The sequence below is a fragment of the Euphorbia lathyris genome, chromosome 2, assembly GCF_963576675.1.
Source record: "Euphorbia lathyris chromosome 2, ddEupLath1.1, whole genome shotgun sequence".
In the NCBI taxonomy this organism is placed as follows: domain Eukaryota; kingdom Viridiplantae; phylum Streptophyta; class Magnoliopsida; order Malpighiales; family Euphorbiaceae; genus Euphorbia; species Euphorbia lathyris.
This window is the reverse complement of record NC_088911.1, coordinates 5856055-5870857: the sequence shown is the minus strand read 5'-3', so window position 1 is coordinate 5870857 and position 14803 is coordinate 5856055. Positions and strand designations below refer to the sequence as shown.

At 36.6% G+C, this 14803-nt stretch overlaps 1 protein-coding gene across 2 annotated transcripts; it reads left to right on the top strand.

The window, feature by feature from the left end:
- Nucleotides 1-17: 17 nt before the first annotated feature.
- On the top strand, nucleotides 18-3456 carry LOC136220904 (glyoxylate/hydroxypyruvate reductase HPR3-like). Of its 2 annotated transcripts, XM_066008741.1 has the most exons (3): nucleotides 18-556; nucleotides 2230-2785; nucleotides 2919-3456. In XM_066008741.1, exons 1-2 carry the CDS (start codon nucleotides 89-91, stop codon nucleotides 2752-2754), a joined length of 993 nt encoding a protein of 330 aa, XP_065864813.1. In that variant the 5' UTR covers nucleotides 18-88; the 3' UTR covers nucleotides 2755-2785; nucleotides 2919-3456. The 2 variants fall into 2 exon arrangements, with proteins under 2 accessions (XP_065864813.1, XP_065864812.1); XM_066008740.1 differs by having other exon boundaries at nucleotides 2230-3456.
- The last annotated feature ends 11347 nt before the right edge of the window (nucleotides 3457-14803 follow it).

The window sequence follows — 14803 nt, the reverse complement described above, 5'->3', positions numbered from 1 at the left end:
ATGTTATAATTAACCAATTTAGTAAATTACACATGATTGAATTAGAGAAAACTCATTTTTACATGATTGTTTAGAAGCTTCAAATTCAATGGAAGAAGCTCAACAACCTCAAGAACAGCTTCAACCAGAAGTACTGATTTTCCGAGAACCACCGTTTTTTACCATAATCGGCGAAAAAGCTTTTACTTCTACCAAATTTCGGTTTCTAAAAGCGTACGATTCTCCGATCCCTCTCCATCAATTCTTATCCACTCGTGCGCACTCTGTACGAGCTATTCTCTCTACCGCAGCTGCTCCTGTCACCGCCGATCTCCTCCAGTTACTTCCATCTGTTCGATTCATCGTCACTACTAGCGCCGGCCTCAACCAAATCGACATCCCTGAATGTCGCCGCCGTGGAATCGCCGTCGCCAATACTGGTAACGTGTATTCCGCTGACGTAGCAGATCTGGCCGTTGGTTTGTTGATCGATGTTTGGAGGAGTGTTTCGGCTAGCAATCGGTATGTCCGGCGAGGGCTTTGGCTTACAGAAGGGGATTATCCTCATGGCGTTAAGGTTAATTCTCTGCTCAAACTTTAATCGGCGTTTTCTATTGGATACACAGTTCAATTATTTGGGTATATTCTCTAATTCCTGATGCAGAATTGTCCTTATTGCTAACAATAATGCAGTTAGATTTTTTTATTATTATTACTTAATTTGTTTGTTCTTTTTGTTTGCAATTATTTACTAATGATAGTGGTAGACCTACTCTTACCTAAACTTTTTTCTACCAAAAAAATTTACTAATGATAGTAAGATTGAAAACTATGAAATAAAGAGAAGATCAGTATTGCAAGTTTTCTATCTTGGTATTTGAGATTGCTAGCATATACATTTGCAATTTCAATGTACATTGTTCAAATATGTATATAAAACTAAGAATCAGCTATTATTATATAGTTTAATTAGCTCCTCAACTCAGTCTTTTTCTTTATGACCTCTTACCTTCAAAACTAAACTGAATATAAAAGCCTATGAACTTTGCCCAAAATTATGATAAAAGACTTTCAACCTTTGACGGTTTATAGTAGGTAATCCTCCGTTGTACTTTATTATAGAGTTGATAGAAATGATAAGCAATTTTAATTCTTAAACTTTTTGGTTTTGAAGTCGTTTAGGCTTTCTTTGGTTAGAAAAGGGGCTAATACATCTCCAACCTCTCCAAAAACTGCAACTGGCCCCCAAACTTTAAAATGTTATAACTAACTCCATCAACTTGCTTATTTGGAATAAATAACTCCTCAAATGTCATGTGACAGCGCGTGATAATAAAGGAGTTAGTTGTAATGTTTTGAAGTTCCAATCACGCACTGCCATGTGACATTTGAAGGATTATTTGTTCCAAATAAACAAGTTGAGGGGTTAGTTGTAACATTTTGAAGTTCATGCGTCATTTGAAGTTTTTGGACAACTTGGGGGAGCTGGAGATATATTATGTCTTAGAAAAGAGTGGTGGTGACTGTTTAGAGAGAGAAAAATAGTGATTTAGAAAATCGAAAATGGCAGTCCCATGAAATGAAATGCGAAACTAAGTTGAGGGACTTTTATATTAGTAAATGGTAAATTCATATATTTTTTTTGAAGGTAAGACTTCATAAATGAAGTACGAGGTAAGTTGAGGGTTACCCTAATTTAAAAGAAACTATGCAATCTTTATTGTTAGGAATTTGATCTAAGAGCTTGATATAATCAATAACCGATCCAATTACTAACAAGTGGTCACACCCATGTTAGGTCCTAAAAAGTTTCATCTGAGCCGTACCCGTATTAGACTTCATAAATGTTTATAGATTGTTAACATTTGTCTAGAATCCTATTTAGTTTCGTTTTCTTAATTAGAATAGGATTGGAAACTTCTTCTTTAACTTACTTTTAGGCCTATATAAGCCAAGACGTTTGTTTATTTGTTTGCGCATAGAGTTTTAGAGCTTGTATTCTTGAGATATGCATGTTTGTAAGCTTTTGGCTTGCAATCAGGTCTCATGAACTATGTGCTTCTGCTCACCCGTGCAACAAAATTAGTGGCTAGAATCCGTAGTCAATCCTATTTTCGATAGGAGCAGTTGACAATTGAATCCAATTTTTCCCATTATTTTCGTATCCGTAATCTCAAACCATGTAAATTACTTATTCTTATGATGGCGTGTCTAATTTCCTGTCTCGCATATTATGATTGGTGATTCCAGCTGAGAGGCAAGCGCGTTGGAATTGTGGGATTAGGAAATATTGGGCATGAAGTTGCCAAAAGACTTGAGGCTTTTGGTTGCTGCATCTCCTACACCTCCAGGAAAACAAAACCTCATGTTTCAAACCCTTTTTATCAGAATGTAACTGAACTTGCAGCCAACTGCGACGCCCTCATCATCTGCTGCGGATTGACTGACAAAACCCGGCACATGATCAACAAGGAAGTGTTATCAGCACTGGGGAAGAAAGGAGTTGTAGTTAACATCGGGCGCGGGGAGATAATCGATGAGAAGGAACTGGTGAAGTGTTTGGTTTCAGGAGAGATTGCAGGTGCTGGGTTGGATGTGTTTGAGAATGAACCTAATGTTCCTCATGAGTTACTTAAATTGGACAATGTTGTGTTGTCTCCACATTGTGCTGTGTTTACACCTGAATCTTTGAAGGATGTAAGTGAACTTATTGTAGGAAATCTCGAAGCTTTCTTTGAGGGCAGTGCATTACTTTCAGAATACTTGGACGATTGAATTCAGAGACATTGGATGTTGGCAATGGCAGGTTAGTTTCTTAATCAGTTTTTAAGCAATCCTGTGGTAGGATCATGGTGAATGTGGTGCTAGGAACCTCAATGCATATATATGCTGAAAATTTGTGTTCATCTAGCGATCGCCATGAATTTTTGTCTATGCAGACACAGACTAGAAATGATCTCTGGGTGTTCAATTGATACTTTTTGAGTGTTTCTGTAGAAAAAATTAACACCCGGTATACAGATTCTATTGAGTTTTCTGACAGCCAGTGGGTGCTCAAGCCCGCCTTTAGATCCATTCAGGGATGAATCCTGGGGCGTGAGCGATGAGCACCCAATGATCGTCCAAAAATACCGGAGAACTCCATGGAAGTTGTGTACGTGGCTTTATTTATTTATTTTTTTCTGCAAAAACACTTTAAAAATATCAATTAGGACCTATAGATGACCAAAGAGCATCCGAAGCACCACTGTCAGTGAATCCAGGAACCGCAATCACAGAACCATAGAGGAGTCAAAGATCATGAACTGTTTTGTATGTGATTGTCAATTGCAAGTTTTTTTTTAGAAAGAGTAGGCTTCATTATAAACTTTTCAATTTGAATAATTTATACATTGTAGATAAGTTACGAAAGTAAGCATGATCCAGCAGATGTTTCATGTCTTTTTCTATCATATAATTAATTGATTTTCTTTCATCCATTTAGATGCCCAAATTTTAGTCGGGTTAGTGTATTTTCAATTATCGGGTTAGTATAAAATTAGTCCATTCTAACATAATCTAAATAATTTCGTATTATAATCGTGTCCATCTAATTGGATTAGTATCGATTTCGTATTGTGTTTTCGGATCATATGTAATTATACTGTGTACCTATATTAATTGTAATATTTAAAAATATAGGACGATATATTATTAGTTTACTATTATACTCCTAAATATTTTATGTTATTTTTGGATCAATATGTTAACCATGTGTGTCTAAAAATCTGTTAATATCACGTTGGGTTCACATAATATGTTTACAGGCTACATGTAATTTTACAATCTTTTTTAAGGATGCGATATAAAATTATAGAAGGTTCGAATTATATTTACAAATAATAATTATAATTTTATTACTTTTTGCTGATCTCTCAAAAGGTAAAAGCTTATTTTTATATTTATTTATTTTGTATTATAGTTATCTTTACTATGAAAGTTGCATTTATAGGTATTTATTTATAATGTTTTTAAATCTATTATTATATTATCAAAATTTATAAACATGTTTTTTTTTTTTTTTTGAATCAAACAGAAAAAAGCATTAATGTGTCAAATTTTGGCAAAATTGTAACAATGAAACAGAAACAGAACTAGGTAATAAATTAAAAAAAGAAGGGCAAGTGGATAAACGAGAAGACTGTGCTAACACATGTGTCATCCCATTCGCTTGCCGCCGTATCCATTTGACTGAGTAAGAGTCATTTGATATTAGAATCGATCGTATTTGAACAATTCTATCTCCAAATTCAGAATCGTCAACGGAGCTAGAATTTATTGCATCAATCACTTGTTTAGCATCAGACTCGAATACCACATTCCTTATTCCATCAGCTTCTAACCACTGCATAGCCTGTAATAGAGCTTCAACCTCACATTCTCGTGTTGTTGGACAGTACAACAATCTCGCACACCTTCCTATTACAAACTGCCCATTTGCATCTCGTACTGCTGCTCCCATCCCTGCACGCCCATCATCGTTAAAACATGCGACATCAACACAACACGAGAGAAATCCTTCTGGTGGCGTATGCCACTCCGTGCAAACATCATATGAAATATTTCCTGCTGATGTATTTCCAATCTGTTGTTCTCTCGTACCAGTCCGATTCCTCAAGGCATTAGCTTCTGTCCAATCTTTCAATACAGTGCAAGCTTGAGTCACTATTTGATCTGTTGTGCGAATCTCATACTGCCAAAGACGAATATTTCTTGCTTGCCATAAACTCCAGAGGTGCATCAAAAATGTTTTCACAATTTGTTCCGGGGTTGCTCTAATCATATTATGAAACCATGCTGCCAAGTTCTCAGCCACCGCCGCCTCTACATTAATTCGTTCCAGAAGTCCCGCCTTCTGCCACACTCTTATAGCTCCTGCACATTCAATAAACAGATGACATCCATCCTCCCAAGGTTCATTACATATCACGCAATTACTACATACATGTAACCCGCGGAATTGCAAATTTACCCGTGTTGGAAGACAATTACGTGCTAATTGCCAGCCAAAGTGTCGGACCTTGTGTGGAATTTCAGCATACCACAATTTTTTCCAGGCTCCCTGAACATGAAACCTCTCTCCCGCTTCCAACTTTGTAGCCAGTCGGTAAGCGTTTTTCACTGTATATCTTCCTGAAGAATGGAATTGCCATATTAACCGATCCTCACTCCTCAAAGTACCAACAGACAGTTTATGAATTTCTATAATATCTCTATGCTCGAAAAGTTCCTCCAACAGCTCTTCATCCCAATCCCTGGAATTATGGATAAACAAATCATTTACTTTCAAATACTCCAACCCTTCCACCATAGGAGTTCTTATATAGCCATCCTCTTCATCACGCAACCATCTCTCATTCCACATATTTATTGACTGACCGTTTCCAATTTTCCATCTAACTCCTTCTTTAATAATTAATTGAGAACTCCAGATACTTCGCCATATAAAACTTGGTGAATGCCCCAATGAGGCCCCCATAAAATCCCCTTTTGGATAATATTTAGCTTTGAAAACTTTACTAACAAGCGAAGATGGATTGGTAAATAATCGCCATCCCTGTTTTCCCAACATAGCAAGATTAAAGGCCGTGAAATTTCGGAAACTCAATCCTCCCATCAATTTTGGAGCACATAATTTGTCCCAAGCCATCCAATTCATTCCTCTCTCACCTGATTTTTTATTACCCCACCAAAACGAATTCAACATTCGTTGTAATTCCTCAGCCGTCGATATAGGGAGCAGGAAAACACTCATGAAATAGATTGGGATAGCTTGCCCAGCCGCTCGAATAAGTGTAGCTTTGCCAGCTTTTGATATTCCTTTCACTCTCCATCGTTGTAGCCGCTGCCATAACCTGTCTCTGAAATGTGCAAATATTGCTCTTTTCGTTCTACCCACCAAAGATGGAAGACCCAGATATCTTCCCGTATTCAACGGACTAGTAATACCCAAAATGCTAGAAATTCCCATAGCCAGATCATTTGCCACATTCCTACTGAACATGATTCCAGATTTTTGATAATTTATAGCTTGCCCTGAAGCTAACTCATATGTTCTGAGTACTTTCTTTAACATTCTAATTTCAGATATGGTAGCCTGGCAAAATAAAAATGCATCATCAGCAAAGAGCAAATGTGAAATTGCAGGCGCCCCTCTCTTAACTCGGCATCCATGCAGTAACCCTCTATTCTCAGCTGCCACCAATAATGACGTTAACCCTTCCACACAAAGCAGAAATAAGTACAGTGATAGTGGATCACCTTGGCGAAGTCCTCTTTTTGGGCAAACAGGACCAACTAACTGATCATTTATTCTCACCATATATTGTACAGAAGATACCCAATGCATAATCAAATTAACCCATTTATCAGCAAAACCTAACTTCAGCATTACCTCTCTTAGATAATTCCAATCCACCCTATCATATGCTTTACTCATATCAACTTTTATTGCCACATTTCCTTCCTTTTTAGCAACATTACTATTAATGCTATGAATAAGTTCAAATGCTATCAAAACGTTGTCATGAATAGACCTCCCTTTAATAAAAGCAGATTGATTTTCAGAGATAATCCCAGGTAAAATCATTTTCAATCTATTCGCTAAGACTTTGGAAAAAATTCTGATTATGACATTACACAGTGCTATTGGACGAAGTTCAGTCATAATAACAGGATTCTCACACTTTGGAATAAGAGTAATGATAGTATTGTTAAGCTCAGAGAGGAACATACCTTGATCAAACCATGTTGACCCAGCATTGAAGATATCATCCCCAATTATGTTCCAGAATTTTTGATAAAATCATGGATTAAATCCATCAGGTCCTGGAGCCTTATCAGGATGCATATCAAATAGTGCTCTCTTGAATTCCTGTTTTGTAAGTGATCGCAATAATTGCTCATTATCCCGATCAGTGATACGTGGCTGCATTAAATCTACCACTTCACCCCATTCGCTATTACTTTCAGAGAAAACTGATTCAAAATATTGTATTGCAATATGCCCCATCTCATCTTTATCATCAATCCATTCTCCTACATTATTCCTAAGACCTGTTAAACTGTTCTGCTTCCGCCTTCCATTGGCAAAAGAGTGGTAAAAGCGAGTATTCAAATCTCCCTCCTGATGCCATAAGACTTTTGCTCTCTGTTTCCAGTGGTCTTCCTCTTGAACTAGAAGTCTCACATACTCAGCTCGGATCGACTCATACTCATCACTATTAATCAGACCCCCCACATCACGTAGTTGTACTAGTTGTGCCTGTAAATTTTTAATTCTCTGATGAAAATTCACATCAATATTCCTGCCCCATCTCATAAGCGCTTCTGCCACATGCGTTAAACGTGAACTCAATACCATTTGCCTGTCTGATTCCCATGCCTCCTTTATCACATTCCCAATCTCCTCATCCCTTAGCCATCGTTGCTCAAATTTGAAATGTTTTTGCCTCGGACCTGTTGAATCTATTGACGTATGCAAAATTATTGGAGAGTGATCAGAAGTGGCAGCAATAGAATTAACACAAAAATTACCAGGAAAACTTCTCCCCCACGCTTCAGTACAAAGGCTTCGATCTAGCTTCTCCTGAACTTCATTTGATTTACCTCTATGTCGGACCCATGTATACAGATAGCCTTGTAACGGAATATTTATAAGGCCACAATCATTCAGAGCATCTCTAAATCCCTTATAACACCATTCTGGATGCTCATTTAGCCCTTTTTTTTTATCAATGTGAACAAGTAGATCATTAAAATCTCCCAAAATAGACCATGGGAGGGAAGAGGCGGCAGCAAGGCTCCTTAGTAAATCCCAAGAAGTCCTTCGTCTAGCTCTCTCCGGGTACCCATAAAAACCAGTAAGGCGCCAATCTCCATCCCTATGATCATTTACCATTAAATCAATAAAATTTGATGAAAAAGATCTTAAGGATCACATACTAGCCTTCCTCCATAAAGCACAAATTCCTCCACTTCTCCCAATCCGATCAACAACAAAGCAACCTTCGAAACCAATGCGTACCCTGATAGCTTCAATGCGAGATTGACCAACCAACGTTTCATACAAGAAAATAATATCAGGCCTATGAGCTTTAATTAGCTCACACAGAATGGGAACTGCCTTAGTGTTGCCCAGACCTTGGCAGTTCCAACTAAAGATTTTCATTGCTCTGGGCAGACCATTTAGCCTGTCTTTCCTGTTTGCTGTTTAGCCTTATTTTGAACCTTCATATTTTTATGTTCTTGCTCACAATCCTTATTATCACTATTGTTTTCCTTGTTTGGAGATAGATCATCCACTTCCATAGTTTGAATGGTTACCTCTTGTATAGTCTCCATTGGTTTTGATTGAAATGAGACAAGTTCCCCCCTTCGTCTTTTCCTTTCCTCTCCTACCTCTAATTCGGTTTCTGATTGCATGAGATTCACTGAAGGGGTTTCCTCATCCTCCTGATCACAAAAGCTTACACCAAAGTTCTTTGATAGCTGCCGTAGATTATGTCTAGGAATTTGTTTCTTCAACTGCCCCTCTGCGCCACTACCAGCATCTCTGTTTGAGCCATACACCATATTTCCTTCAGGCCTAGCCTCTTCCTTCAACCATCTTTCTCCTCCCATAACACTAACACGGCGTAAGGGAGCCTTTATAGAAGCATCCCAAGCCCTCACTAAGTCTTCTTCCTTACTACGAAAAAAGATCTCACAATGTCTATCCAAATGTCCAATTAGGCCACAGATAAAACATATAGTTGGCAATTTTTCATATTTAAATACACAGTTCAACCAATCACCTCCTGCCCTTCTTACTTTTTTTCCTTTCTGTAATGGTTGTCTAATATCCACGCTAACTCGCACACGGAGATAGCTCTGATCATTTATCCATTTTGCTTTTGGGTTTATAGATACATAAGTCCCAATAAAATTTCCCAATTCTCGTGCCACTGTCTCAGTAAACAGATTCTGTGTAAGACCATGAATCTGTATCCAGAAGTTTGAATGTGTCAACTGAGCCGCAGATGGATCTTCCCCTTCTTTCAGAGTGTACAAGATTAACAATTGATTATCAAAAGTCCAGGGTCCATTTTCACTAACCCATTTCAGATCATACGGATGATAAAACCGAAACAAAATCAATTTTCCTCCAATTTCAGAAATTGTTAAACCTTTCCCAGGTCTCCATATACTAGCCATTCGATGTTTGAAGATTTCAAAATTGAAGTTTTTGTTTGTTACAAGTGATCCAATTAGACACCACTTATAATCAGTTGTTTCTTCTTCGGTGGTTGTCACCCCAAACTCGAATCCATCGTCAACGATTTTTAATTGCTGAATCTGTTCTTCCATATTCTTATTGTAATTTTTATTTCCTATCAACCAATAAAAAATCAGCGTTATATCACAAATCCGAGAATTAACCACGAACAAGCGGCGTCATCAATCTCAACCAAATGCCATAGCCTTATTATGAATTATTATCTGATCAAACAGGGAAAAAATTAGCTTTATATCACAACTCCAGCAAACAATGGTGGCGTCAATCTCAAACAAATTTCATAGCCATCATGTAAAATTTATTTTCTCTTTTCTGAGATATAACTCAAGAAAACTCAGATCTGTGAAAACTCAGAGGAAAACACGGCGTCACTCTCAGATTGGCAACGACATCGTCCCCTGAATAGATGGTAATGACAGACACCAGCAACGATCTCAGACCAACGGTGGCTTCGATCTCGGACAAGCGGCGGCGCTGGACGGAAGGCGTCGGACAGACGGCGGTTTTAATCTCGTAGAGGACGGACGACGACTTCGATCTCGGAGAAGGTGGAAGGCATCGGACAAACGGCGGCTTCGAGCTCGGAGATGACAGACGCTCCGCACGGAAGAAGGCGGCGATGGACAGCCGGCGCTGAGAAAGATGATCGAAAAACAACTCACAATCACAATACCATATCACAAAAACAGAAAAACAATACTCTCAATAGGAGTATGCTCTCAACAGGAGCAGAAATATACAGTCGGCGGCTTTATAAACATGTTTTATATTTTTAATATTTACACATTTTCTCAACCTTTTCTTTCTCATGTTTGTTTACAAATAAGGTTTCTCAATATCTATTTCTTTGCAATATTAAGATTATAAGACGCGTATTTATATGCTCACGTGGAATCAGATCTCACATGGAATCATCAAAGATAATTAGTTCCTTATGTGAATTCCTTCATACCGCCTCTCAATTACTGTTACCGCCCCCATTTGGACTTTTTTGTCCTTTTCATAATTTTGATAAAAAACTAAAAATTCTTTCTCTAAAATCACAAACTCGAACAATAATAATTGAAATTATGAAAATAATTGATATGCGACAATTTGAATCTCGAAAATGGATGATTATGAGTCGGAAACAATAAAATTTACATTTTTTTTTGTCAAAACAATCATGAACATAATGCATATTTTTTGTGACGATTGGCATTTTTCGTCACAAAAAATTAGAGAATTTTATATTTTCCGTCGCTAAAAAGTATAGGATTGTACATAGGTCCAAATTTGGTCTAGGTGGGTGCTAGATCCGCCCAGCCATGGTCTGGGCGGATCCAGCATCCGCCCAGCCAATGGATTGGGTGGATATACCACCCGCCCAAGCCATTGGCTGGGCGGATGCTGGATTCGTCCAGACCATGGCTGGGCGGGTGCTGGATCCGCCCATCCCATTGGTTGGGTGGATCTAGCACCCACCTAGACCAAATTTGACGTTTTTTTTTCTCAAATTTTTTTTTTCAAAAGGGTAAAATTGTCCAAATGGGGGCGGTATGAGGTAAATTGGGGGTGATAAGAAGCAACACCCGTTCCTTATACGACTCAATCTCATAGTCTACGACTCAATCTCATAGTCTTAATTCAAGAGATAACAATTGACTCTGTCAAAAATCAACCTCTTAAAAATTTGTGTCCCGTCCTGTTAATCACAAACCAAGTGTGCTTGAGTGATACTGAACCCCGTTATGTGGGCACACAATCGCCTATCAACATGTGACATAAAACACCACGCTCCAAAGCTTATAATTGCCTCTTCTTGTTCGAGCACAATATAAATAGAGTAAGACACCATCTAAGGTACATAATCCATTTACAGTAAAACCTCTATAAATTAATAATGTTGGGACCATGAAATTGTATTAATTTATAGAGATATTAATTAATCGATAAATTAATAATTATTAATTTATAGAGTGATTTTAAATTTCTTTAAAATAAATTTTTAAATTACTAATTGTTTCAATAAAAAATTGTTTCAAATATTGTCAAATTTATACAAGGGATGAATCTGTCACAACGAATTTAGAGGAAGCAATCACTGAAGAAGACACTTATGAACTTGAAGGAATGATTGGTCAGCTTGGTTACCGCAATCAAATGAATGTCAATCAAATATTAGATTATCCAGGTGAAAACAATGAATGCTCACAAGTCCAAAGTTTAGAAGAAATTATGTTGAGCGTTATGCAAAATTCAATTGAGGATGAAGCTGAGGATGATTCGGTACATTTGAAACTAGTCACAAGAAAGGAAGCAATTATAGCATCATCCACTCTTTACAATTTTTTTTGTTACAATTTGATAAGGATACACTGGAACTTTTGAATGCACTGAAAATAGTTAAAGATGAAATTCAACTAGATTTAAATTTTAAGAAAAAACAAAATATTATAGATTCATATTTTGCTAAATTATCCTAAGTATATATATCTATATATTTGAGAACTTATTAATTTATAGAGGTAATAATACAATGTATTTATAAAGGGTTGTTCCAGAAAATTATTATCTTATTAATTTATTAAAATTGATCATTTTTTGAACTGGCCCAAGTCGAGACCATAAGAAATTATTATTTTAAAGAGTTTATTAATTTATTGAGTATTAATTTATAGAGGTTTTACTGTATATTCACTAAGTTTATACTCAAGCTTTCATTTACTATTGTGTTCATCCTTAAATCGTCTCCAAAAGCTGACTTAGGCTTCAGAGCGGGTTAACTAGACTCAAATCCCTCCTTTGACCCTTTTTTTTTGTCTTATTTCGGGCTTACCTAAGGACCTGTAGGATTTAGCCACATCAAATAGGTGCAGTAAGCGTGAAACAAATATAACCATGACTTGTTTAAATAGTTTCATTTATTTCACTTCCTTCAGTATACTTCTACATCTGGAGTCTATAAGACATCAGAAGAAGTGTGCCGATTGCAACATGTGAATAATGACCTAACCCTAGAATGGAGGAAGATATTGACACTTCTAGCCCACAAAAATAAAGGATCTTGGGCGCAATCTCTAGTTGATTGGCGAAAAACCTCGGATCAGTCCAAGACATTGTCAACATAATGCGATAAAAGCATGCCATTTAAAATGTCAGAGGTAAAGGAGAAATTAGAGATAGTCAAAGAGATCATCTGATACATTAATAGATATGAGAATACAACTTGCTCTACTAAATATCACACTATCTGAAGCTACCGCCACCAACGAGATGGATCGTTGATGAATCAGCTAAGAGGCTCGAGCGATAAGCCAATGGGAAGAGAAGACTCATCAATAAGACATCATAAATCAAAGACCCCACTTGCATGAAACCTGAGGAGTGCCAACGAGCAATCTCCCCTGAAATTGAACCGGGTGAGAGAAGAAAAATAGCCCTCCCTGAACAGGAGGACCCCGAATTCAAAATGCTGAAGGACTCGACACAGGCTGGTCGAGTCTCGATCCATGAGCCATAAAGATAAGAAAAAGGTTACCGAGCCTAAGATTTGGAATCGATGGCCACCCAAGGAGAGAGACAACCTGTAAAGAGTCGGAGATTCCGAAGCTAAGTACGAGGCAATCCGAAAAGAGTTGACGGAGTTGAAGAACACTATTGCCAAAGCATGTATCGACTCAAAGAAACCCAAAATAATGGAAGTCGAAATATTGTTATGTACGATGATTATGATCGAGCCAATATCAATAAGGTTCAAATACCCATTGCTGAAAGAGTACAATGAAACCCGGGACTCTACTATCCACATAAAAAACTTCATGCGCACTATGAATACTACAACAGCCACATACGATGTAATGTGTCGCCTCTTCTCCACGAAACTATTAACCCGATATATCACATCATCCGTGTACCATATCTATAATTAAATCTTTCTTGCTTCATGGATTTTGCTATCATGTATTTAAAAAAAAAAAACCTTTGTTATTCTTTCTTGAGCTAGTTCCATTTTTGAGAAAATCCTATCACAATGTCTAGGCCTTAGTTTAGGGATGTTGTCTTGGGCTCATCAAGCCCATTATTTAGTAACATTCACACCTAAAATTTTAGTTCCAAGTCCATGGGCAAGATATATATGTTTTTTAAACTTCATTTGGTCATATATAATTTTCTAAATTTTTTATTATTGGAACAGTAAATTCAAATCAACAAAACTATATGAAAAAATAAAATAAACAACAAGATAATAACATGCACAAATTTAATTGAAGAAATGAATTGAATGACCTTGAATTCTCTTGTTTGTTTATTTCGGTTCATATGGACCCTAATGATTAAATTCATAGAATATTTTTTATTTAGATTTTTAATATTATAATAATATAAAACTAATAAATTTTTGTATCATAAAATGAAATATAAGGGTGATAATATTAATGGCGTTATAATAATTTAGTCGATGTAATTTATGTCCAATTCCATCTAATAGGAATAGGCTTATCAATGGGGCGGGTAATATCATATCCATTAGGTCCCGTTCCATTAGGATCGGAGAATTCTCAGTACCCAGTTTTATAGGGTTAGGGATGGGAAGGAAAATTATCCCCATTCATGGGGATGGTAATCGCTATCCCCGCCCCACGAGGATCCCCAACTCATTACCGTTAGAGTTTACCATGTGGATACCCAAAAATATATCCATTAAAATGTATTATTAATATAAAAAATTATATTTTATACTATATATATTCAATACTAATATAATTTGCAAAAAAACTAATCCTAAAATGCAATTATATCCTATAGTCTATAGAATCCACTTTAAATAGAATTACAACTTTCGTTTGTTTCATTTGAATTCTAAACAAATAAAACATGTTAATTCCTAATCTCCTATTATAATAAAATTTCAATTCCGATTAGGATTATGTAAATTCTAACTTCCTATTTAATTCAAACTTATAAATTGGGAAGTCTTATTCCACAATTTTTACTCAATTCATTAGATTGGTCTGTTCATCTCTATTCTTCATTTAATAAGGCAAGTTAATTTTACTTCTCCTCATCTATATTTTTTTTATTTACTTTTTGAGTTTAATCACAATTTTATGTTTATATTTTTTAAATAAATTATATTTAGTAAATTGTATATATTTGATATTAATTTAGAAAAACTTTACAAAATGGAACGGGTATATCCATGAGAATTCTTATTACCCATTAGTATGGGGAAATAGACAAATTTATCCCCATTTGAACTGGGCGGAGATGAGGAATCCCCATTATGAATGGGAATGGGGATGGAATTGCTCACCCCATCCCCAATTCGCCCTACTGACAAGCCTAAATAGGAATGTCTCATTTTGTGAACAATATATGGTTGGTCGTCTACACATAGGGTTGTAAATGAGCCGAGCCGCTCATGAGCAGTTCGGTGGTCGGCTCGATAAAACCTCAGCCGACTCGACTTGTAAACGAGCTGAGTACCATTTACTAGCTCGGTTCGTAAACGAGCGGAGCTTGAGC